This window comes from Cannabis sativa, chromosome 2 (assembly GCF_029168945.1).
Source record: "Cannabis sativa cultivar Pink pepper isolate KNU-18-1 chromosome 2, ASM2916894v1, whole genome shotgun sequence".
Lineage (NCBI taxonomy): Eukaryota > Viridiplantae > Streptophyta > Magnoliopsida > Rosales > Cannabaceae > Cannabis > Cannabis sativa.
Genome location: NC_083602.1, coordinates 89,714,155 through 89,740,602, shown reverse-complemented (window position 1 = coordinate 89,740,602; position 26,448 = coordinate 89,714,155). Strand labels below are relative to the sequence as shown.

Sequence of the window (26,448 nt, the reverse complement as noted above, 5' to 3'; positions counted from 1 at the left end):
CTAAAATGGTACAAATAGGACCCTGAATTAATTTTTTGTCAAAATAAAATTTAATTATAATTCGATCTAAAAGTGCTATGAAAAAACTGTTTATATTTCTGTATTTATTCGTATTAAAAATTGTCTTCAAGTTGGTTATATTAAATAAAAAGTTGTCAAAAAGTAAGTTCATGATCTTATTTTTATTATTTTAGAAAATACAATATCCATTTTGTCATATAACAAAATAGAGAATTCAATCGGTAACTTTTGAAAAATACAGGGTCTAAAATGGTATTTACCTTAATTTTTCTTATAAATAAAAAATACTATTTGAAATTAAATAATATGTAATAAAAATAAGAATACATTCAAAAAAAAAAATACGTAAATAATTTTTTTTTTTTGATTTTTTTTAAAGTAAATATAATATTATTTTCAAAATTTTAAAATTAATTTTTAAATAAAATAAATATTATATATTAAAAAAACGCCTTCCACTAAATTAACCCATTCTTTTAACGGGTTTTCCTTTTTTTTTTTTTTGATTTAAGCGTTTATATATTACAATCATGCATAAGTTGGCACTCGAATTCAGGACCTCCAACACACACGCACCCTCCTATGGCCACTTGAGCTAGCCTCAAGTGGTTATTCTTTTAACGGGTTAAAATAGTCCCAAGCTCGTGGGCAAAATGTGAAAGGATAATTATCCAATCGCATCCTAACTCAAAACTACACTACCAAACATAGCTTAGGATTATTTTGTTCAATCCCAAATTATCCTAAGTTCCAAACATGGCCTCTATACAGGCCCGACCCTGGGCATAGGCAGGCTAGGCCTGTGCCTAGGGTCCACCCAGCCCAGGAGCCCAATTTTTTTTTTTCTTCTTTTAGAATTATACATTTTTTTTTACCGATTTTAAAAACTATCACATTTTTTCTAACATAAGGGCCCAAATTTTTTTTTTCCCTATGTTTGTTTCAGGGCCGGCCTTGCCTCTCTATATATAAATATATATATGTGGGAAATTTTAATTTTTGTGCAATCAAACTAACTTAAAATGAATCAACAAATAGTTAGTAATTGACAAAATTAACCAAACAAACAAAAATTAGAAGAATAAAAGAATATAATAGAGACGATAAAATCAAAAACAAACAATGCAAGAAAACCGTAAAGTCAACACTAAGAATTATACTGTTCAAGTTCGTTATATCGATGTAATCTATGGCGTTGCTCTAGGAAGAACACATGTACAATACAGTTGAGAGAGTTTCTCTATTTAAATTCTCTCAAGATATTTTCTCTCTAACACTCTTTCTTGAGAAGCTTCTTCATCTACAGAAGTTTCTCCTTTACAAAACCAAGACCCCCAATCCTCTATTTTCTTTGTACCTCTCTCTCTAGCTCTCAATCAAATCTCTCTCTCAAAGAACTTGCGTACTCTACTTCTGATATTTCGCATTGTCTCAAATTAATAGAATGGTTGTATTTATAGATCGATTACATGAATTCCAAAGACAATATCTTCAAATAACTAAGTAGTTAATTCTGATAAGACTTAACCCACTTAACTGGTTCCTTACTATGAGATCTCCAAGTCAGCTCTTGGCATCGAGCTCTCTCTGGACATGTATCGCGCTTCCAAGATAGACGTCCCAAACTGATGAAGCGCAATTTGGAAAAACGTCCTGAATAGGCACAAAGCCTACTAGAACAAATTATCAAGAATCTTTTTCTGGAGGAAACAACTAGTCTTCTGGAACTCCTTTTCAGATGACAACTAGCTTTTTACAAGACTTCTTCCAGATGGACAAGCTAGTCTTCTAGAAATCCTTTTCGGTGACTACTAGCTTTCCTAAAAATTCGATTAGAGATCTTTTTATTTGAAGAAACTACACACAAAATCTAACAAAATTATAATGGTTCTCAAGAGACAATGACACTATTATATAACTGACACTATTATCATTTAGTTAAAGTTTTTTTTTTCTTCATTCAAATAATAATAATAACAAAGTCTTCTCTACAATTTAAGGCTATCACGTGAGAAGAGTCCATTATTTCATAGGATTATTAATTAACATGAATTATGAGCTTACAAAACCATATAAAGCCACCCTTCATTAAATTTTTATTTATATATTTAAAAAAACTTAAAATAATAATAATAATAATAATAATAATAATAATAATAATAATAATAATAATAATAATAATGTCACCATGGGTAAAATTTGTTGAAATGATTAAGTTTGAGAAAATGCATGAGTGTTGGGATTTTAATTTAGTTTGCATCTATGTCTACCTTCACCTACTTATAATATATAAATATTTGCAATATCAATAAATCCCATTTTATTAAATTAAAATTAGAAAAAATTACAGATTTTATAATTTTTTTTAACTATATATGCAAAAATATGACATAATATATATTTTTTTTAGAAACAAAGTTATATTTTTACAATCTTATACCTTAAAAATTATAAAAAAGTGAAAATAACCCTTAAAATTAGAAATTAGCAATATAGAGATCACATGTGCAATTATGCTTAAAATAGAGGATGATTATGCAAATGTCAACCTTCAAAAAAAAAGTCCCATTTCCATAATTTTGACTAAAAATAGGGGTATGAATTTTGTCATTTTGCATAGGGGCATCATCATCATCTAACTAAGTGCACATGTTATTCTTCCTGATAATAATGCCCAAATCTTTTTTGGCTGCTGTCCTATGGTAAAAAGCAAAAGAAAAGCACCTAATTACTTAATTAGGTTTATTACTCTTTAATTGTACGGTTAGAGCTTTTCATATATTTTAAAATTAATAGTCAAGATTACCAAAAATAATGATCACTAATTAGTGCTCAACATAAGAACTACAATCTCTTTGTTTTTATATGTCAAAGTGTCAATAGGGGAATTCTTACTAGGACATTATGGTAGGGCTAATAGGTTAGGGACTCTACTTGGTAAAGTAGCATAGCCAAAGAAACATTTGAGAAAGACAAGAAGAATCCCATCCTATGGTGCCACGTGGCTCACAGTTGGAATGTTTTGTATTGTACACCCCTTAAAGAATTCTTTTAGTATACATCTCTCTATCTGTGACATATTACACCTTAATTAAGAAAAATTGTAAATTTTTATAAAATTATAAATAATTAACAATACAAAAAACAAACATAAAAAAAAAATTACAACAAAACATTTGAAACTTATGTTCAACACGTAAATAAATTATTTGAAAAATTTACAAATACTACTAAATGATTATAACGTACACAAACAAAAAAAAATTAAACTAAAAAATTATTTTAAATACTGACATAAGAAATACACAAACAAAATCCCTTTGAGGGTATTCCAAAGAACATTATATTTAGCACCAAGGACAACTAACATCTTTTAAAAATTGTGTCTTAAAAACTCAATATTTAATTGCACGAATAGTTACATCCACGAGAAAGGTACCAGGATGCTTTTTAACATATCTTATTCCAAAAAAAACCCTTTTAAAGGTGTACTTTGAAAGACTACTATAAAATTACCCTGAAATAAAATCCACATACAATAACAAGATGTGTATGATTTTGTTCCAAACAATGTATGTATATATATGTTCATTTATAAAGATAAGCAAAATAAAGGATTAGAAAGGAATACCAAAGACATCAAAGTGGATACCATATGAAGAAACACAAAAGAAGACGTGTTAAAATGTGCTTACATAAACCAGGAAAACAATAATTGAATCTTTCAATTGAATATATATATTATATTTATATATATATATATATATGTGTATATTTATTGAACCCAGAAACCAAATTTAAATGTGTTACAAAGGCAAGGAAGATACTGTCAAAAAAAAATAGAATAAGAACACCAAAAGGTACAAATGGAAACCAAGAAAATTTGCCAAAAATAAAAATAAAAAATATAAATCCAAGACAGACAATCACCAGTTTTTGCTAATAAGATTTAAATAAAGGCAAATAAATAGGAATATGATGAACTGTACAGAAACAAAACCAACCTAAAATAATTTAGTCAGTATGGGTTACTAATATTATGAAACTATATCATCTTTGTTCCCATCAAACTCTTCTTGTGGTCTCTTTCGTTTGCACCAACATAAGTACTGAGGGAGCGGTCCGTGGTCTCCGATTACCCATGGATGTTCTGCAATAGCTTCAAGACTCAACCTTTGTAATGGGTCTGCACAAGAAAATTTCGATATATATATCTTATTTAAAGAAAAAAAAACACCTAGTAGCCATAACCAAGATTGGAATACTAAACAATTCTTGAAATCTCGCTGACCTTTGCAAAGAATCCCTTCTATTAAATTCTTCAATTCTGGGTTCATATCATCGGGAAGTATTATAGGGTTATTAACAATCTGAAAAGGAGAACATAATGTATTACAAGATGTTAAGAGGAAACACAGAGCAAAGGATATAAGATCAGCAGTGTGTGAGTGTCTGAAACATACCTTCTCGTATGTATCTTGTAGTGTCTCTCCGAGAAACGGGTATTGCCCCAAAATCATACAGTATAAGGTGATGCCTACGGCCCATGTGTCCGCTGCTCTACCTCTATAAGTCACACCTACATAAAAAAACCGAGGCCTAGTAAATTTACATACCAAAAAAATTATCGCTTTTAACTAAATTGGGGTTGTCGCTACCTCATTTAAATATGATTCAACAATATCCACTAACAATTTCCAGTTAAAATCAGTTTACCCCGAAATTTCTAGTCCAATTGACCTGGGAATTTTTTCTTTACTTAGACAAATAAATAAATTATTTACCTAGACAACATTCTGGTGCAGTAAAAACAGGAGTCCCGGGAGATCGCCGTAGCTCATCATTATCATCCTGAAAAAAAGAATGAAAGAGGTTGATATCCAATATTCTTTTGAGCAAAGAATGTCCATAGAAACTTGATGATCGAACTGGACAATTGCATGTTATAAAAACTATGCATGACATCTCTCAAAAGATAAATTTAATGCATTGAAATACTTAGAAAAAAGTGGCAAAGATCCCAACAGCCCAATTACCTCAAAAACTTGGCTAACACTGAAGTCTCCTATCTTCACTGTACCATGACGTGTAACCAGTAAATTATCAGGTTTAATATCACCATGAACTATTTTCTGTTTCAAAGAAAAACAAGCACCACAATATCAATACCAAGTGATCACTTCATATGATTGAAAGTAAAAGAGCTCATATTAAGGAAGCACATGGGGCACATTACTAATACTCCAAATTCCGAATGTACAAAACTGTGTCATTTATCCCTATCAGTCTATATAAGAGAAACCGAAGTATCAAGATATCCAGATATTCACATGTGATGTGCTTGGTCCAAAACTAGTACAAGCAGAAAAATGTAAAGAAGCCTAATGATGCATAATTAGGAATGCACACAAAAATATGAAGGGGTAAGATTCACGCAATCATAGATATAAAGCTTAGTAGCCGAACTTTAACATTCATACATGATCATGAAGGTACATTAGCCCTGAAACTATGTCCCGCAAATACTTCCTAGCAGTACTTTCTCCTAAGCCAGAAGCTGGACCAGAACCCTCACATACCCATTTGCCTTCAACATACTCGAGAACTGGGATAAGAAAAAATAAAAGGTTACCCAACGGGTACCTTGTAAGAGATCTTACAGAAAGCTTGTTGTATAAAAATATTTTAACATATTACTGAAGGTAGAAAGATACCCATATAAAAGTGATCAGTTTCTGGATCATCAATGACTTCGACAAGATTGACTATATTGGGATGGTTCAGCATCTTCATGATTAGGACCTGTAAAAAAAGGGTTAATACCACTTAGTGGACACCCAACTTTATAAATTTATGAACCCACATCCACCAAAGATATTAGAAGAAAAAAATAACATCAAATCAATCATTGCGCTATTTCTCTATGCTCTGTTAATTAGATATATGTAAGAACACAGCAGAAAAAGGAAAAGCAAAGAATGCAAACTCCAGTTGATTGTGAAATTGGACAATAGGATGCGAAATTATTCACTAAAAGATATTGCAAAAGATGTTCCCCAAGTTAAGAGTAAGGCAAGACTTGTTACCTCACGATAGACATCAGTCATAGCTGTCTCTGATGGTGCAACTCGCAGTTTCAACAAATGAGACTTATGAAAGGCCTTCATACAGGAGGAAGAAAAAAAAAGGTTAGATTAGGATAAGATCAGATTTTCTTAGTTTGACACAAATCTCGAAGTTCAATCAAATATGCACAAACAATAACATGCAGAAGAGCAATTTAATTCGTTTATAAGTTCAAGTTGTTATAGCAATTCAGATATTATTTTTTTTAAAAAAAAAATAAATAGAATATGATTGTTAACAACTATTACCTACATAACATTAATGAAAAAAAAAATGTATGAATTCCATATATCAAGACAAAGAAGTATACCTTGATTGCATAATGCTTTCCATCAACGCGGCTTCGATAAAGAACCTGCAGAGCACATTAAGGCCAGAAAATGTTAAAGATCTCAGTAAGAAGAAGGATGAAATAATTTGTGCATTCTATACTTACCACTTTCCCGTAGCTACCGGCACCAATCTTACACTCGCGGACATATTCATTGATTGTCTTATTCCCATATTCGTCCTGGAGAATGTTCAGAAAAAATCAGATATCATCACTCAAGTCCTGAGGGGCTAAGGAAAACCAATAATGCATGCAAGTCCAAAGGGATCATAGTATACACTAAACATCCAAACTTTCATGACAGCCAAGGAAACAGTAGTACACTATAAGTTACTAATTAAGACACATGATGAACAACCAAGTAAAAATATTAGTTAAATTTAATCTCGCCCCTCAAACATGTGACTAATTGCCTACGCATTGTAAGTGATATTAAGCTGCAATAAACTGTAAAGCATGGAGATTTATTCCTTAAACACAATACAAAACTTAAGAGCCAAACTATTCCACTATTGACACATACATAATAATAATCACTGCACGCAGCTTTTGCAGTAATAATCTACAGCCCCAAGTATGTAACTGTAGCAATTGAATTTCATTTACCTCTGCTCGAACAAGTCTATGGGTTTCCTTGACAGGGCATTGCCTGCAAATCATTCCATTCTCTGCCCTAATGTGAAGGATATCTTCTGAACGTTTGGTGCGAGTTTGTGGCTCACTCTCTTCACAATGGTCGCTGTTAATTAAATCGTCATTTGATGAACAATTATCATCATCTTCCGTATCTCCTCCTCCTTCCAATAATAACTCTTGTGAAAGGCGATTATTAAAGCCAGAAGAAGGCTTGGCTGGTTTACGCTTTCTGGTGAAGCCAAAACAACTACAGCAACCCATCATTTTAGCAATAGAACAACTCTTACTCAACATGAGAAACTTGGTGTTTTCGGTGGTTAGTAATTAGAACTTCCAACTGCAAAATACTTCAATTTAAAAACCTGTAAAAGAGCACAAAAGTAATTTCTCTCAAAATCCCAACAAAGAAACTACCTAACAAAAAACAAATCAAGTAATCAACCTTCAAAACTCCCATCAAAAACTTCAACTACGACAATATGACAATACAAGTTTCTAGATTCTTCAACGCAAAAGTGCATACATAAACATTGTCCAAAGAAATCAAAACCTGATTTTACAGGAGGAGAAGGGGCCTGGAGCCCGAATGAGCTTTGCTATTCCAGTGGATGCCATTCAGCCAAATGGGAAAAAGAGCTCGTACGAATAAACCCATCTGTACTTTTCAAACCCAGCATTGTGATGAATCCAATTAAGGTCATCCAACTCAGGTACAAATCCAAGAACCCTCCAACCAACAATAAGTTGACCTTGTCCTGTATTAAGTACAGGACTCACCCTATTATTGAGAGGAGAATAATATTAAAAATATAAGATTGTACCAAACCCTAGAAAATTAGGATCAATATTATAATATCAATATTATAAGATTGTACCAAACCCTAGAAAATTAGGAAATTTCATAAAAAAGGACACGTCTAGGAGGAAGGAAAAAGCAGACGCCATCAATCACGACTGACAACGATAATAATTTATTTTTATTTTTTTAGAAATAAAAAAAAATTGGTAAATTCTCATCAAAAACTCGTCTTACATATGGAGAAATAGAAAACAAAAATCACTCGTTCAAAGTGATTTTAGACTACCGAACTACCAAGAAATCCTAGAAAACTTTCTCCCTCGATTTCCAGCTATCCAAACAGCTTTTCAAAAACAAAAAATAGAAAGAAAAAAATCGGTTTTCACAGAATAAGCACGAAATTTCTCTCAAAAAGAAAATCTATCTAATCCAGGAAAACGAACTTTCTGGATCAAAATTCAAACAAATTATTATAAATAAATAAATGAGACACTTTTATTGAATAAATTACATAAATCGATAGGGAAGTCAATGTCTCCTTACCGTACTGTATGGATGAAAGGTCCGATCTCAGTCTCGATGCAGCGGAGAATCTAGCCGGAAAAGAATTGCATCATCGGCATGTCGCCGACGCCGGCGAGAAAGAGAGATAATTTGTTAAGGAATAAAAAGTGAGATAGAGGGCAAAACAAGGTTTTTATATATAAAATTGAAAAAGGGGATTGGTGGAAAATAGAAGCGTAACCTAATTCCGATAAAGAAGGAGGCGAAATTGGGGGTGGATTCGAAACCCTAGATTGGTTGAGAAATTTGGAGAAGGTAAGGTGTGGTGTGGCCAATGGTGTTCTCCTACTCTTTTTGAGCGAGCTTAGTATTAAAGGCTTTCAATCAAGTGTTTTCATGTCAAATATTATAATTATATATTTTTGCTAAAAGAAATTTAAAATGTGATCTTTTTTTCAAATAAAAAATTAAAATTGAATTTATAAATGTATCATAGTTTATTATTATTATTTTATAAATATCTAAAAAGGATAAAAAAATTGCAAAAATATGAATCTATAATATTTTTAATGTTTTTTTTTACATTGTTTAACTAATGTTATTTTCACATTATTGCTACTTTGTATTATGTTTTCAAAAGAAAAATATAAGGAAAAAAAATTAAAAATACAATAATTTGTAAAAAAGAGAAAAAAAAAAAAAAGTGCAAAGTTCATCTTTCAAAAAAAAAAAAAAAAGAAGAAGTTGAGTCGGTTATTGAATTTAACTATTTAAGTGTAATTTAAGGTAATTATTAAATTTGCGTATTTTCTTAATTATGTAACATTTTGTAGTAATTAAAGAATTTCAATTTTGTTTTTCAATTTTCATAACTCCTAACAAAGTGTAAAAATTATGTTATTCTCACCTTTGACTTTCTTGGTAGAAGCAATCCAAGTTTTCTTCCTCTATCTTATATATATATTAATCTTTTTATTGGAATATTTTGTATATCAATTACTAAATAATATTAAAATTTTATGTAATAATTGCTAACTAGTTTGTTAAATAAAATTACGAGAATTTATATGTAATTGTCAACTTATATCTAAAAATATTATGTATATTAAAATATAGTCTACGTATAAAATTATAGAATTACTATAATAATTACATAGTTATTTTTGAATTATTTACTGTCTAAACTCTTTTATTAAATTTGATTAATGAATTGATTAGTTAGTTAGAAAGTTAGTTAGGATGTTAGCTCACAGTTAGTTAGTTGATTAGTGTATTTGTTTCTCTTGTAATCTCAACTGGTATAAATAAGATGATAAACACTTTGTATCAATTTAGTTTTTTATGAATACAATTCTGTTAATTCATTTCTCTCTTCCTTTCTTTCTCTCTTTCTTTCTTACTCTGTTTCAAGCTCATTCGAGCTAATATGGTATCAGAGCTAGCAAGCTCTTTTTCTTGATTCTGGTTCTGGTTTGTTGTTGGTGAATCATGGCGCGAGGTGGAGGAACTCAAGCATGAGGAGGAGTTCATACTCTTGCTAATCGTGAATCTGAAAATAACTCTAATGACTCAAACATGTTCTCTGTTCTTGGAGAGAATTCTCGATCCACTAATGTTAATAGTGATCTTTCGAATCCATACTTTCTTTCCAATGGTGTCAATCCAGGTATTGTTCTTATTCCAAAAATTCTCAAAGGCATTGAGAATTGCAGTACTTGGAGAAGAGCAATGTTGATTTCTCTAGTTGCTCAAAACAAGATTAATTTTGTCAATGAAAAGCTTCCTCAACCTGATGAGGATTATGAAGACTATGATAGCTAGTGTAGATGCAATAGCACTGTCATTTCCTGGATACTTCATGCTATCTCTGATGAGATCGCAAATAGCATAATGTATCTTGACAATGCTGCTAAAATCTGGATAGAGCTACATGAGAGATTCAATGAGAAAAATGTTCCTCGAATCTTTCAAGCTAAAAAGACTATGTAGAGTCTTACTCAAGGATCGAACTCTGTTACTACCTACTATACTTGATTGACGGCTTTGTGGGATCAGATTAGAGAATATAGACCACAACATGTTTGTACTTGTGGTGCAATGAGAATTATTCAAGAATATTAGGAAGAAGATAGATTGTTGGAATTCTTAGTTGGTTTGAATGATTCGTACAACTTTGTTAGATTTCAAATCTTGATGCGTGATCCTCTTCCAAGTGTGAATAAGGCTTATGTTGTTGTGGTTCAAGAAGTGAGGCAAAGAGGATTAAGTAGTAGATTTAACAAATCATCTGACTTAGATAAATCTACATCGAGCAATGTTGGATAGTTTGCTGGAGCTGTTCAACCTTTTCGATCAAAGTACAATTGTACTCACAGTGACATGAATGGACACTTGATTGAAAGATGTTACAAACTCAATGGATATCCCTCTAGTCACAAACTTCATGGAAGATTTCCCAATCTTGATGCCAAGGGACCTCCAAGAAAGTCTGATGGTGTGAATTTCTCTGGTACTGATGAAGGAAAATCAGAGGAAATGCCACTGGAGAGAGCCCTAGTTTCTAGCCTCTCCAATGTGCAATGTCAGAAGCTTATGGCATTACTTGCTAAGAAAACCAGTGAGACAAGCAACAACAGTGCTCCCAGTACCTCTAATGAACAACCTGGGATTTTTCATTTTTCTGGTAAAAATTCTTTTGTTCCTAAAGATAGTTGGATCATAGATACAGGGGCTACACACATCATGTGTGCCCTGATATTTCCTTGTTTAAAACTACTCATAGTGATCCTAATCTAAAAAATGTTCTCTTACCTAATGCTTTGCATACTAAAATATCTTGCCTTGGAATAATTGTTTTAACACCTAATCTAATTCTTAAAAATGTCCTTTATGTGCCTAATTTCAAGTGCAATTTGTTATCTGTTAATTCTCTAACAGCTACAGCTGATTGCACTTTCTCATTTTCTCATGAAAACTGTGTCATCCAAGACACTTTGAAGACCAAGGTGATTGGGATGGGTAGGAAAATTGGCAACTTGTATTACATGCATTGTAATCAGATCAATAATAAGTAAAGTGTTTCTATTTTTTCTTCCATTTCTAATTTCAAAGTCACTGATGACACTGTATGGTATTATAGATTGAGTCATCCCTCTTGTATAAAGACTTATCCTTTGAATAAAGCCATTTCATGCCAATTCAAATTCTCTATTTTATTGTTCCATTTATCATTATGCCAAACAAAAAAAGTTGACATTCATTTTTAATTTTAATATTACTTAAAGTTGTTTTGATCTTATTCATGTTGACATTTGGAAGCTATATAACACCATGAGAACTAAGGGATACCACAAATATTTTATATGTGTACACTCATAATCTTTTGATTTTTTATGAGTTTTACATGGATTCCACACACTAGTGTAATTATAGTTCCAATTTAGACAGGAAAACACTGAGATTAATATTGGGATGGGATTTATGATGGGAAATTTGATTTTCTATGCTTAGAAAATCAAAAAATTTGATTTTTAAACCAATAATTAAAACCCTAAAAAAACTATACCTTTTTTTTCAAAACCCCAAAAATACCCCCAAACTAAAACTATCTCTCTTTCTCTCTCTATCTAGCCGGTCCCAATAATCCCACACCCCAGGTCCGATGGTCGGACCATGGGGTCCGATGGGGTCCGACCAATCGGACCCATCGGACCCCAAGGTCCGACCATCGGACCTCTCTCTTCCCTCTCTCTCAAATCGCGAAAAAAAAAAAAAAAAAATTAAAGCCGGGCCGGACCTTCGGTCCGATGGGTCCGACCATCGGACCCATCGGACCCGAAGGTCCGACCATCGACCCTTTCTTCCTCTCTCTCCCTAATCGCAAAAAAAAAAAAAAAAAAAAAAAAATTTCAAAGGTCCGATGGTCGGACCTTGGGGTCCGATGGGTCCGACCATCGGACCCCAAGGTCCGACCATCGGACCTTTGTCTTCTTCCTCTCTCAAATCGCAAAAAAAAAAAAAAAAAAGTTTCAGAGAAAATCGCAGGAAGTGGGTGGGGGCGGTCAAGAGTGGGTGGGTGCGATCTAGGGTGGGTGGGTGCGGTCTACCGTGGGTGCGGTGGTTCACCGTGGGTGGTGGTCGATCGGCGTTTTGGTGCTTTCTTAGTTGGGTTTCGGGTGGGATTGCTTTGAGAGAGAAAGGAGGAAGAGAGAGAGATGGTTGAGAATAATGAGGGGGGTATTTTTGGGGTTTTGAAAAAAAAGGAATAGTTTTTTTAGGTTTTAAATTTTTGGTTTAAAAATCAAATTTTTTGATTTTCTAAGCATAGAAAATCAAATTTCCCTTTATGATTGTGTTTTATGTACTTGGATATATTCTATTGGGTATCTAGTGTTGAGATTCTCCTAAAATCATGTTTGGGTTATGATTTTTTTATGTGTATTATTTTAATTATTTATTTTGACAAAATTCTTCTATGCATTAGTAGAGGATCACTTTCAATATTGGCCATGGATTTTATATTTTGATTTCTAGTAGAAGAATTAAATATTATTTCAAAATGTTATTATTTGTCATTGTCAAGTAATGTAATAATCACTATATGGGACAAATGACAATAATGTTAAAAATCTCTGCCTAACAACTTATAAGATACAATTAAGTCATTTTATAAAAAGATACTACTAATAATTTAAGATTGTGAATGTTCTATCAAAATATATTGTCATTTTACAAAACTGGCTTGTTTCTCAAATAATTATTCTCTTTATTGTCATTATGGTTATCCATTTCAAAAAGCCTATAAGAAATTTCTCCAGCCCACTTAAGCTCTCAACTCATTTGGGCCTAAAATTGTGTAGCTGAATTTTTTAAAATGTCTACATATTTGTAAAAATACCAAAAATACAAAATGTTGAAAACAATATAAAAATATATTATTGGGCTATAATCGTAATTACACAATTTTTTTTTTCTCTATTAACAAAAATTTGCAAATTTATGTTATAATTTTATAAATAATAGTTACATACTATTTTTTTTTTAGAAATCAGGATCATTGTATTACACCGAACTATTTTTACAACTTAACAACACCTTAAAATCCTTTTAATCTACTAGCATAAAGTTACGTACAATGTACGTATATATCTAGTTATACACTTAGTTTTTCTTCTAGGTTGAGTTTAGAATTTTAAATATTAGAATAAAATTGTAAATTTCGAAAAACTTATTAATTTCAAAGACTTTAAGCAAAAAATTTTAAATAAAAGTATTGAGTCTTGTCATATATGCAGTTCATATTCCAAAATAAAGTAAAAGATTATTTATAAAATAAAATAAATATCATTAAATAATGTTAAAATTGAAATCATGAAATACTTTATGATAATTTGGTTCACAAATTCATTATTACATAAATATATATACAGTTTTAATGATATATATTTTTTTTGCAGTCGAATCTTTGATTAAAATCATTCAGCGTATTAGTTTGAATAATTTAGTTTCTTTACTCATTAGTTTTGCATTTTGTGTAATTCTTAATAATCTTTAAGTGCTATGCAACAATATAAAAGATATATACTAATACTTTAATTAACAATCAAAGCCAAATGCAAATTTAACTCATGTGGTCCTTTAGACTTTGAAGTCTCTGTTTTACGAAAGAATAGAACTGTACAAGATAACATAATGCAGAGTCCAATTTTAATTAAAATTAATAATGTAGTGCAAGTAATGAAAGTTTTATATCAGAATATGGACAATAAGAACAATGACTAATACAAAACTTATCAGGTAATTTATCTGGTTACAGGTATACACCTTTAATATCTCTGTAAGCTTATTAGCACCATCCTCAGCTGGTAGGCCAAGAATAATATAGTGATCTATATCAACATCCATATCTATTTTAATGCTGAAAATTATAAAATATGCAGGAATTTAGAATATACAATGTCCAATCAAAACATAAACAAAAAAATTAAGACAAAAGGGTGCTTATTATTATCATATTAGGGTTACTTGGTAAATTGCAAAAGAATAAATGAAAGGGAAAAACAAAATTATAGGAAATATAAATATATATAATAATTTGAAGTTTATAATTATGATCTTAAATTAGTAAGAACAACAGATAATAAAGTTATCAAATCGACAATACAAATTGAAAGAAGCATCAGTTTTATTTGATCATTTCAGCCCTCTACAACCCTCTAATAATTTATTATAAGAATAATAAGATGAAGATGAATCAAGTGATGATTTTTCTTCTTCTAATATTGATGATATTGTTTTCATCTCCTCTCTGTTTAAAATTATCTTACCTGAGATGATTACCAAAATTAGAAACATAATTAATATGTTATTATACAAAATTAAATATATATATATAATAATAGGAGGTTTTTTTATTTTTATATTTAAAGTAATTTTTTTTATATATTTTTACGAAAATATATATAAGAATCAACAGATTAACTTAAATTGCAACCAAAATACCAGGATCTATATAGCAACTAAATTTGAAAAAAAAAATTAAAAAAATAATATATAAAATAATTCTCCAAATAATAATGCATATTGTATAAATAATAAACTCACCAATTATTAGTCATAAAATTGAAATTATTCTCGTGATCATGAGATGACATAATTTCCCAATTAGATATTGATGATGATGATGATGCTGCTGATGAGTCCAAGTAACTCTGTGAAAAATAAATAAAAACTCAAGTTGAGATTAATTGATTAATTATATAATAATAATAATAAAAATGAAGTATAATTATAATTAGTACCTTAGAGAGAAGATTTTCATGATGATGATTATGATCAGTATAAACCAATAAACGTCTTCTCTTTGATTTTTTAGTGAATTCAAACAAGGCATCTTCTAAGTAACCAGTTGAAAAAACATCATCATCTTCTTCTAATATTTCTGAGCTTAATAAATTAGGAGACAAAAGAAATGAATTATTCTCACTCATATGTGCAAATATAACAGAGAGACTTAGAAACAGAGATATATATACAAATATAAATAGTGAGTAAGTTTGGAGAAAGAGACAAAATTAAACAGTCCAAATGGGCCCACACAGACCTCCAAACCAAACAATTCTCAGCCGTCGGATTAAAAATGAATCAATTGGAGACCGCTCGAAATACAATGCAATGACTCTTAATGGTTGATGATGCAATGCAATTGGCCTAAATCAAACAAGTTGATATATTTTGATTGAAAGTAGGACCAACTCTCCCACCTGGCAAATGTAAAGAATGATGTAATTTGTAAATATTCTTAGTTACTATAACCAAAACAGTACTAATAAAGAAAAACATATGGTAATTCGGTAGAACAATTGTAGTTTTGAAAACAAACAAATAAGTAAATATAAATCAATTTGATAAAAAAGAAAAGAAAAGAAAAGAAAAAGATGAAGATAAAAAGAAAAACTCACCTTGAGCTGTATGGCTATCGTGCTTGCTATCACAGGTGGAACAAGCGAGGACAAAATGGGAAATGCCAGGAACCACAATCGTGAAGAGAACGAATACCGACCACGAAAGGCTGGCCATCCAGATGGTTGATTGATCCACGCACATACAGCGGAGCATTTTTGCTGAAGATAACACGAGAGAGAGAGGGAAAGTGAGACGAAGCTTTGGTTCGTCGGGCTGTTAGTTTCAACGATCTGCGACTGGAGGTTGATACTCCGAGGATCTGTTGGTTCGTCAGGTAGAGGGAGGCGATGGATTTTTTTTTAAAAGGGAAATATAATTTTAGAAAATATTCAGCTATAAGAAGGGTTTGGGGTTCGTTTCCAATGGGGTTCGTTTCTATGAAGAGAGTTTTTAGGAGGGATTTAAGGGATTTTAAAGGATATGTAACTGTATAGGTAATCTTCCTTTATTTTAATTTGATTAAATATATTTATTTGTTATTTTGTTGATTGTTGATAAGTAAACTCACGTTAACTTTAACGGAATCAAAAAATTAAAAAAACCCAAAAAAACGTAAGTAAACTCACGTTAAGAATCAAAAAATTAACAAAATAAAAAAAAAACGTTAAACCAAGAATTGCCGTTAAACCAAGAATTGCCGTTAGATAGGCACTTTTAATATATAAAGATACATTGTAGAACTTCTATAATCTTTACAATTGTTCAGGCCAGTCCATTTTTTATGAAATGACCGATCCATATTTATTAAATGGGCCTAAACGGGCCTTTAAAAATTGCTATTTTTTTTTACTTTTCAAATTAATTTCTATATTTTAAAATACAAATAGATTGTTTCAGTTAAAATTAGCTTCAAAATGACAAAAAAAAGCTACAATTACATGTTTAATAATCAAATTAATATCACCATAATTGTAGTCTATTACTAAATTTTCACGTAAAGTTGTACATAATGTTCAACATAATCTCTTTCAGCAAAAAAAAAAATAAATCAATATAATCTCAATAAGAAATTATGTTTGTATCCTATTTTTATATGAAAAAGAGTAGATGAATTACTAAATAAAAATATATTTAAATAAAATAATTTTATATGAAATAGTAGATGAATTATTAAATAAAAAATTATTTTATTGATTTGAATATGTATTTTATGTCGTGCTTCCGTGAGAATAAATTCGTGTTTTTGTGTCATGCTTTCGTGCTTTCCGTGTCGTGCTTAAACTTATATTATTCGTGTTGTGTCTGGGCCTATATTTATTCGTGTCGTGTTGGGTCCAAGCCAATATTCTTTCGTATCGTGCCATACTCACGTTACTTGTACTCGTGTTGGTTTCGTGTTGTGTCAAAAAACTTAATCCAAATGTACAATTTTAGTGACGGGGACCTGTTGATTGGGTACTTAATTATATATATTTGTAAATAATTGAAATTACCATAAATTGTAATATTTTTTTTTCCAAAAAAATTGGGAGATTTCTCTTGGCAAATTAACTTATATTGAAAATTTCTTTCACACCTTAAAAAAAATCTTTCCTAAGATACAATTAATGTGCACAAAGCATATAATTAGAAAGTCAACAAGACACATAGATTAATTCTTTAAGATAATATTTATCAACACCATAGAAAAGATCATAACAAAAAGGACAATCTAATCAATATCTTACAATGCTTTTGAAACTAATTAAGCTTTCCCATTTACAAACTTGGAAACGATCTTAGACCAACACAACCATGCATTTCACAATAATATTTGCTAGACCATTAAAATACCTACAAATTAAAACTTACATATGCAATAAAAAGTCTTACATAAATCTGAAATAAAAATAAAAAACTACTATATTATATTTCCAATAACGTATATCAAAAAATAAAGCATGTATCATCATCACCGTCACTATCACTATCACCATCACCACCATCGTCATCATCATCTTGGTTCGCACGGTGAATGGTGACATCGAATATAGGTTTGTTGTGATTAGTTAGAGCGAAGACGCAAACATCACCTACGACCAACCTATTTTCCTCAACGAAGGTTCTCCATCCACCACAAAATCTAGCTGTTGTTTCATTCTTAAGCTTATGATGTGTAAATTTCACACACCAACTTTTTCCACTTGGAATCCTAAGCTCTATTTTTGAACTACTTTTACTTTTTAGATAATCCGTTGCAAAGAATGCTGGAATCCTCTGAAAGAAAAAACCGATATGAGAATTAACGCAAACAATTATTTCATAATACTCAAAAATAACAAAAATATTTACATTTTTACAAATCTACAATACATATTTGGGAAATTCTCATTTTTATAATTTTTAAAGTATAAAGTTGTAAAAATGTGGTTTTTTTAACAGTTATTCAATTAAAAAAAATTTAAAATTTTTAAGAAATATTAAAAAAATAGTATAAAGTAACTTTTCCTTATGGTAAATAGTTACCCTAAGGGTACATGATTATCCTTACCTAATTTTTTCATATTTTTCAGAAAATTTCGATAAAATATTTTTTTTTTTAAAAAAAACCATGTTTTTGCAAAGAAAGTATAAAAACTCATAAAATTTATAATTTTTTATACTTTATTCTCTTTATATATATATTTTCAAGATATGAAATTTGAAAACACGACACTTTATTTAAAATTTATAATTAATTAATAGAGAAAGAAAAGCTCACCAAGCGAGGATTCTTCGGTGTGACATAAGATGGTTGCATTAGAACTTTGAAGAAAGGTTTGTTCACAAAACCTTTAGCTTTATCCAAAGCTTCAAACTTTTCCATTGATTTAATTCTATCAAGTGTTCTACTTTTTCTTTCTCCTTTTAAATAAAATAGGAAAATAAATACACAAATTAGCACTAAAAATCCCTAAAAAAAACAAGAGAAAATTAATTTACATATTTTCCTAACCTTGCTTTGATGATTGGCCTTTTTCTTTGGACATTGTTTGGTGGATTGGTGGTGGTTTAGGGTAATCAATCTCCATAGTTGTGTAATTAAATATTGAAGCTTCAAATGTAGAATTACCCAAATATTTAAAAAATATTAGATAGCCATACAATATATTATAGTGCTTAAAAAATTCAGGCCATCCCTCTTGTAGATAAAGTTGCCCATCAATACAAGCCAACCCTATTTTCCATTTTGAACCACATGGAATATTTACTAATATTTCTTTTGATAATTCTTCGCCATGAATTCTCTGAAACTTAACTGGAATATGCTGCAATGTACGTATATATAACAAGGAAAAATACTAAGATTCTCATTAATTTATGTAAGAGTACGTAACATATTAACAGAAAACAATATCAAACAATTTAACCGTTAGAAACTTGTTAAGTTAGTTACATTTGTGTTATGAGAGTTAGAGTGCACCTAGCTAGGGTTAGTTAGTTTCTATTTAAGGAATATTGGTAATCACTTTAGTAAATGTTGTTCAAAATAATAAGATCGAACATAAGAAAGGGAAGTGTGAGTGCGAGAGTTCAGAAAATCTGATCGAAGTTCAAGATTAGTGTTCTCAGAAGAAAAGCTCGAGCTGAGTTTTCGAGGGGTTTTGTTAGTAAATAGTCCTCTTTTGAGAAATGACAAATCTCCCAAAATAATCTAAAGTATTATCTCATTTCATATCCATTAATTTATAGACAATTATATATTTATTTAGAGGCTACCTCTATACATGTTACTAACAATTTACTAAGCTCCTATGCTATATTTTCATACTACATAATTTCAAGCAATGTAACCAATGATTAGTGGAATAATTCAAATTGGGGAAGTAACTGGAAGTAGGTTCTTTGTTTGACCGATCCAACTAGGATAAAACCTTTGTCTCTTTTATTTTCAAGTTTTGAACTTAATTTTTTTAGTTTTGATTTGCTTGATTATTTCTCATATAAGTTTGTGCTATCAAAATAATATTTTTCAAACAGAAAAAAATAGAAAACTTACTATCATATATATATTTTGTTTAATATGTTAACATTTAGTTTTTATAACTCTAAATAAGTGGTATATATATTATGAGATAATTAACCAACTAAGCTAGCTAACAATAACATAGATTAAGTACTACTAAATTAACATTGCTTTGATCTAACACTAAGAAATTAACACAATATATTTATGTAATATTATTTTTCAGATTGAAAAAAGAAAAAACTTACCATCATATTTTGTTCAATAGTTTTTTCAGTGATAATTTTGAAAAATTTAGTACTTGCCATGGATTCTTTTAACAACTGCAGAAGAAATAATCAAAAACAAACATAATCAACATTGCAAAATAATACTGAAAAGTCTCAAATTAAATTAAATTAAATAAATAAATCCCACAAAATGATTTCAACACATAATCAATTAGAAGTGATCAAATAATATAGTGATAGGCTAAATATTCAGCCAAAAAAAGAAGAAGAGGAGAAATTATATATGATATTATAATTACTTACCAATGAGAGATTTCAATGGAGTAGCAATATTCAATATTCAATATCCTAAATCTTATAATTATAAAGTAGAGCAAAAACAAAATAGAAGCAAAAACAGAGAGAGCTAATTATAATATATAAATTAAGTTAATTATGTATAAATAAAATATGCACAAAATTAACTTATGCCAGCCAGCTAGCTGTAAATTTATTGGCACATGTCAAACTAAAATAGTAAAAAAAAAAAAAATAAATTCATTACACTAATTAACAAAAATGAATACACTGCTATCGTTCATAAATATATATATAAACAAAAAAGAAAAAAAATATTAACAAAAATGACTCATGGGCCAAACCATGGTCCCACATTTTATTGTGGTAGAAACTTGTATATTTATTTTGGAAATAAATCAATTTATGTAAATGCAGACTGCATATATATAAATATCCTTAATAATTATTCAAAATGAAATTAATTTATGCTAAAAAAACACATTAATTTCCTTAAAAAAGAAAAAAGAGGATGAGAAACTACAGAGGGGTGCAAGTTGAACAGGGATGATCTCATCTCATCATAAAGTCTCATTTTATAATTTTGTCTTTTTGACTAAAAAGAGGGTATTAATATTTATGTTAATTTGTAAGTTCATTAATATTTATGTTAATTTATGTAAAAAAAAATTATATCATAAAACACAATACCAAACTGAGAAAAAACTCATCCTCTATAATTAACCAATTAATACACATGTTATATATTTTTGCCTCATAATTAATAAAAATATTTAATTAAGACCTAAAAAGAATACAATGCCCAAGAAAAGCACCTAATTATTATTAGTTCCATTAAAACTTTCCATATATTTTAAAATAATGATCAAATAAAACCAAGATTAATAAAGATCAATCTGTCTTTCTCTCTCCCTCTCTCTCTAAAAAAAAAAATAATAAATGAGAAAAAAATGAAGAGAAAAAGGAAAAAAAAGAAAGATCAAAAGAACAAGATGAAATAAAGTTATATATATACCAAAATGAAAAATGTATATTTATCTATAACTCAGAAACCATATTATAATTTAGATGCATGTACGTTACAAGGGCTACAATACTGTCATATATATTTAAACTCAGAAATGTTAACAATATATATACACAAGTGTTATATATATTCAAACACAAAAAGAATTTATATATATATATTTATATATTTAGAGAAAAACGGACAAAAGCTTGGGAACTTACAGGAGCCTTGGAGGAGCTGATCAGAATTAATTAGCTATTGCTTTCTAATAAGAACATATATATATATACACATATATATATATATATATATATGTTGCTGCCATATTTAGAAGAGAAGAAGAAAAATTTAAGAACCCTAACCCTAGAACTTGTGTGCGGCTATAGCAAGAAGAAGAAGAAAATAAATATTATAAACCCATAAAACACTTGCTGCCATTTGAGTTGAAGAGAAAGAAAAGAGAAGAAAATTATAGAAACCCTAACCCTAGAAAACCCTACTGCTAATTCCAAAAGCTGCAGATATTTTGGTTCAAAATTCCAACATATATAGAGAGAAACGTGAGTGTGGAGGGTTTGGTGATGGTGACCTCGATATTTATACAAGTACAGTTATTGTTTGTATCTTTCATGAAAATAAATTGGATTTTAGATAACTTACTTAAGGTGTTTAAACTATTATATTTTATATATATACGATTTATATAATTCAGAAGAAATATTTTACAACAAAAAATAATTTATGGAACAAAATTCTACAAAAATTATAATTCAGCTGACAAAAATTCTTTTTAATTTTTTTTTTTAAAAAAAAAACAAAAAGCTAACTAGGGTAGCTAATACTGACTAGGGCTCTGCATCTGCATGCCAAAATAGTAATATATATAATAGCTTTATATATAAGAAACACTCTGAAAATGTAATATTTGTGGTATATTATTGGTTACCAATTTTGGTTTTTGCTATTTTCATTTACATGAGACTATATATGACTTAATTATAATGAAAGAAAAAGTGGAGAGATGTTTAATTTGAGAGTTAGCAAGTCATATAACATTACTTTTTGCTTATATATATGTAAATAATTTAAAATCGCCTAATCATTTCTCTTCTCAATCTTAGTATAATTATATTTATGTATATATAATTAACCTAATAAAAAGAAGTAAAAATTAAGAAAAATTGTAAAATTAAGCAGTCTATACAACTTAGATGAATACATGTTTATTTTTAATTAATTTAAACTTAGAAATCTTTGGATAAAATTCTAAGAGAATTTATTAGAGAGTCTCATATTGAGAATCTCATCCATATTGCATCTTACATTCTTAACATGATATGAGAACAAAAAAAAAAAACTAACAACTATTCGATAAAAAAAAATCAATCGAAACAAAAAGTAGAGCAAGCAAATTTCCAAAAAGTAGAATCAAAGTAATTAAAAAAAAAAACTACTTATGATTCAAAGATAGTGAGAAAAAAAATAAAAAATAATTGCCATCTTAAGAGGATACTGTTATAAAATTTTACTTTGCTAAAGTGTAATTAATTTTTACCTATGCATTTTATCCTACAAACCATAATTACCTATCTCAATATGGAAATATAGCCATGTGGAGCTTTTATTCTCATGCATCTTTTAGTTTTCAAATAAAGAAAATGGCAATAGTACTGGTGCCTAGTGATCATGCAAAAATAGTAATATGCCATGATAATTTTATTGCCTTACCCTTGAGCCCTCTAGAGTCTAGATATTTTTTATTTTATTTTTGATGCATTGTGTTAAAATTTGGGATTAAAAGAATGAGGTTCTATTTTAAAATTAATTAGTATAATAAGAGGAGTAGCTCATTTATCTTATATATGATAGTTTATTCCCACACATTAGCAATATAGGACTAACTCTAATACATTCTCCTCACGTTTGGACTTAGAAAGTGTGGACCCCAACACTAGAAACTGACACACATTGACCGAAAGGTCCTAAATGGAGGGATTAAGGCTCATCTTTTTGGACCGGCCGCGACACTTTGTGCTCACAACAGATCACAAGAGACTCTTTTGGAAATCAAATACTCATTAGAGTTTAGTTTGACTCTGATACCATGTTAGAATTTTGGATAAGATGAATGAGATTCTATCTTAAAACCAATTGACAATGAGAGAAGTAGTCCATTCATCTTATATATGACAATTTATTATTTCCACACATTAACAATGTGAAACTAACTCTAATACATTGGGATGATAATTATTTGGATTTTCGGAGTGATTGAAATATGAAAATAAAATAAAATCACGGGACATATGATTATCAATAAAGAAGATGCTTATTGAGAAAACTTGTATATTAATTTAAGGGTAAATAGCGGCATAAGTATACTCAAAGTTTCAAGTTTGTAAATGACATAATCTTAATGTTTATTTTTAGTGGCATTAGTACCCAATGTTTGTAAAACTATAATTTTTCTCTAATTTCGTCAATACAAACTCTGTTATTTTCTTAAACAGACCACATATACAGTCCAGATTCTTGATCATTGGGTCTAGACATAAACATGTAGTATCAATTACTTCTAAATGTTCTTTTAATAAATTTAAAACGGAATCTGTACTAACAAAATTAAAGGAAAATTACAGTTTTACAAACATTGGTACTTATGCCTCTAAAAATACACATTGAATTTATGCCGCTTACAAACTTAAAACTTTGGGTACTTATACCGCTATTTACCCTTAATTCAATTATTACTTTTTGGCCCCGAAATTGAAACTACATCCCATAAAAATCAGATCAACTTATTTGGGTATTAGTTTGTGTTTGTTATTTATTAATTATTTATTGATTTATTATGTTTAGGTTGTATATGTTATAGACACCTGTAATTCTCTTAAGAAAAGTCCTTAATTATTATACAATATTACTTTTTTATATAATTATCTTGTGAGAGTATAATTATTATCCAATTAATTACAACGTCTAATAAATAAACATGGTCATTTCTTGATAATTAGGAAAAATTAAAAAGAAATAACTTATTTTTAATTTTTTTAATAGTGCTTTCATTTATTTATTTTTTTTTTCATTTTCTTGAACAATTTTCCAAGTAAAAAAATGATCACGTGGGCAGAAAGATAGAAACATCATGCATGCATGTGAAAATGCCTTTATTGGAGGAAGAGATCTACTAAGTTCCACGTGAGCACCAAAACTATAACTGGCCAATGGCATACACTACACGTGGACTAAGTTGACTTTTATCTTAACGACTTTTAAATAGAGACTTTGTTAAAACAGTATTGCTATGAGATACAATTGGTGTACAGTACCTTTTATAGGTGACATCAGGGCGGTCTTGAAATTTAGTGGGTCATAGTAAAAAAAAATATTTTTGAACCCTTATTTAGAAAAAAATGTCGTATTTTTCAAGATTGATAAAAAATGTATAATTTTAAAAGGGGATAAATTTTTTTTGGGCCACTGAGTTAGGTGAGTCCTAGGCACAGGCCTAGCCCGCTTATGCTGATCAGGGCCGGCCTTAGGTGACACCCAACGATTATTTAACGATATTTTTTAAAAGTTATTTTTTTAAGTTATATATAAGACCCGCTACTTAATTACACTAAAGAAGGTGTTAAGCACTACTAGTATTTTTTAGCAATTTTCTTGTCAAAAGGTAATATTGGTGCTTATAACATTTTTCTCGGTGTTTTATCGATATTAATGTAATTAAGTATTGAATCTTATATAATAACTAATTGTAGAATGTTACCTATTATAATGTACGCTACAAGAAAAATGAGCATTAATGAGGACAAATTTCGTTGGTAAAAATCCTTGTTTTCGTCAGTATTGCGCATCAATGAGGACATTTCGTTGGTAAAAAGTCGTTGGAAATACTTCGTTGGTAAAAACGATTATCAACAACGACTTTTTACCAACGAAATGTCCTCATTGATGCGCAATACTGACGAAATGTCCTCACACATTCCCAACGACAATGTCGTTATTGAAGATTTTTTCAATAACGACATTGTCGTTATTGAAAAAAAAAGTCGTTATTAATTAACTATTTTTTTTTTAAAAAAAAAAACTGAATAGCTTTCCCAACGATAGGCAAATGTCGTTATTGATACCCTCATTTTTAATGAGGACTTTTAGGCGTTGGTAATAGTGGCGTTGGTATTAACCATTATTCTTATAGGTACGATAACAAAGCTCTTTAAGTATGAATAAATTGTACGTTAAAATGAATTTGACTTCACAAAACTCAAACACTTTTTTTTAATTAACAATATACTAAACTCGACGTGCATGGTTATATAAAAAAACGAAGAACATATTTATATTATAAAGTTATTGGAGGTGAAATTTCTTATGTTGTAATTTTTATAAATTTAACTTTTTTATTTTATTTTTTTATTGAAAAACTTTTTTAGGTTTATTTTTTTTTTATAAATTTAAGGCGTAAGTTAAATATCACCGAATTTTGAAAGTAATATACTATAATTTAATTAGTAAAATTTTAACGATAATATATATCCAACTAGTATGCACTTCAAATTTAAAAAAAATAAAAACAAAATTAACTTAAGTGTATAAAATTAAACTATAAAAATATTTCGCAATAAATAATTATATTATACCATATTATATATTCATATCTAGGAAGGTAGAATTAAGATTAAGTAGTAATTAATTAATATGGGATTGGGAATCCCAAGGCTAATTAAATTAAAATTAGTTAATGATGTTAATTAATTAATAAATCATAATTACTAAGAGTAACATAAACGTAAGCGAGTAGGTTAGCCATTAAGATTTGTGTTTTTTCATGGCTTAATTAATAATAAATTTAATTAGATGGGTCCATATTTGCAGGATTAGACAAGCTTGGCTTGCTTCATGTGTCCTCTTCACTAACATTATTATTTTTATTATTTGTAAGAAAATATTATTATAATTTTGAAGTGTTCACTATAATATTATTTCTTATTTGTTTAATTGGTTTATGAAGCAGGTACTGAATGCTAATGTCATTATCATACTATATATATATGTATATAGATATGTATATATATTCTTATCTGTACATATATAGAACTG

General features: G+C 29.3%; 3 protein-coding genes across 7 annotated transcripts; all 3 read right to left on the bottom strand.

The window, feature by feature from the left end:
- Positions 1-3,845: 3,845 nt before the first annotated feature.
- Positions 3,846-8,853, bottom strand: LOC115719299 (serine/threonine-protein kinase GRIK2). 3 transcript variants are annotated; one of them, XM_030648280.2, is made up of 13 exons: positions 8,457-8,853; positions 7,665-7,869; positions 7,085-7,476; positions 6,584-6,658; positions 6,458-6,502; positions 6,108-6,182; positions 5,736-5,823; positions 5,502-5,626; positions 5,058-5,153; positions 4,806-4,872; positions 4,485-4,600; positions 4,313-4,391; positions 3,846-4,207 (listed from the first exon to the last, which is right to left on the bottom strand). In XM_030648280.2, the coding sequence occupies exons 3-13, from the start codon at positions 7,406-7,408 to the stop codon at positions 4,059-4,061; spliced, it is 1,239 nt and encodes a 412-aa protein (XP_030504140.1). In that variant the 5' UTR covers positions 7,409-7,476; positions 7,665-7,869; positions 8,457-8,853; the 3' UTR covers positions 3,846-4,058. The 3 variants fall into 3 exon arrangements, with proteins under 3 accessions (XP_030504140.1, XP_030504139.1, XP_030504141.1); XM_030648279.2 differs by having other exon boundaries at positions 7,665-7,892; positions 8,457-8,807; XM_030648281.2 differs by lacking the exon at positions 7,665-7,869 and having other exon boundaries at positions 8,457-8,807.
- A 5,177-nt stretch (positions 8,854-14,030) lies between these two features.
- LOC133035165 (uncharacterized) lies at positions 14,031-16,327 on the bottom strand. Of its 3 annotated transcripts, XR_009686448.1 has the most exons (5): positions 15,878-16,319; positions 15,520-15,679; positions 15,218-15,357; positions 15,021-15,127; positions 14,511-14,743 (listed from the first exon to the last, which is right to left on the bottom strand). XR_009686448.1 is itself a non-coding variant. In XM_061110991.1 (4 exons), the coding sequence occupies exons 2-4, from the start codon at positions 15,404-15,406 to the stop codon at positions 14,163-14,165; spliced, it is 468 nt and encodes a 155-aa protein (XP_060966974.1). In that variant the 5' UTR covers positions 15,407-15,679; positions 15,878-16,327; the 3' UTR covers positions 14,031-14,162. The 3 variants fall into 3 exon arrangements, 2 of the variants coding, with proteins under 2 accessions (XP_060966974.1, XP_060966975.1); XM_061110991.1 differs by lacking the exon at positions 14,511-14,743 and adding an exon at positions 14,031-14,334 and having other exon boundaries at positions 15,218-15,679; positions 15,878-16,327; XM_061110992.1 differs by having other exon boundaries at positions 15,218-15,679.
- Positions 16,328-17,538: 1,211 nt separating this feature from the next.
- On the bottom strand, positions 17,539-21,241 carry LOC115720519 (B3 domain-containing transcription factor VRN1-like). The gene is made up of 4 exons (XM_030649666.2): positions 20,055-21,241; positions 18,796-19,108; positions 18,562-18,704; positions 17,539-18,077 (listed from the first exon to the last, which is right to left on the bottom strand). Exons 1-4 carry the CDS (start codon positions 20,112-20,114, stop codon positions 17,748-17,750), a joined length of 846 nt encoding a protein of 281 aa, XP_030505526.2. The 5' UTR covers positions 20,115-21,241; the 3' UTR covers positions 17,539-17,747.
- Between the last annotated feature and the right edge of the window lie 5,207 nt (positions 21,242-26,448).

What these genes read in the sequence shown, in the direction of transcription:
- LOC115719299 (XM_030648280.2), bottom strand. Translation starts at nt 7,408, where the DNA reads ATGTTGAGTAAGAGTTGTTCTATTGCTAAAATGATGGGTTGCTGTAGT. An exon ending in TGACTGATGTCTATCGTGAG is followed by an intron (nt 5,824 to 6,107) that starts GTAACAAGTCTT and finishes CTTTTTTTACAG; the next exon opens with GTCCTAATCATGAAGATGCT. An exon ending in TAATGTACCTTCATGATCAT is followed by an intron (nt 5,154 to 5,501) that starts GTATGAATGTTA and finishes TCTTTGAAACAG; the next exon opens with AAAATAGTTCATGGTGATAT.
- LOC133035165 (XM_061110991.1), bottom strand. Translation starts at nt 15,406, where the DNA reads ATGAGTGAGAATAATTCATTTCTTTTGTCTCCTAATTTATTAAGCTCA. An exon ending in ATGAAAATCTTCTCTCTAAG is followed by an intron (nt 15,128 to 15,217) that starts GTACTAATTATA and finishes TATTTTTCACAG; the next exon opens with AGTTACTTGGACTCATCAGC. An exon ending in AATTTTATGACTAATAATTG is followed by an intron (nt 14,335 to 15,020) that starts GTGAGTTTATTA and finishes TATAATTTTCAG; the next exon opens with CATTAAAATAGATATGGATG.
- LOC115720519 (XM_030649666.2), bottom strand. Translation starts at nt 20,114, where the DNA reads ATGGCAAGTACTAAATTTTTCAAAATTATCACTGAAAAAACTATTGAA. An exon ending in CTATTGAACAAAATATGATG is followed by an intron (nt 19,109 to 20,054) that starts GTAAGTTTTTTC and finishes CGTACATTGCAG; the next exon opens with CATATTCCAGTTAAGTTTCA. An exon ending in CACCGAAGAATCCTCGCTTG is followed by an intron (nt 18,078 to 18,561) that starts GTGAGCTTTTCT and finishes TTTTTCTTTCAG; the next exon opens with AGGATTCCAGCATTCTTTGC.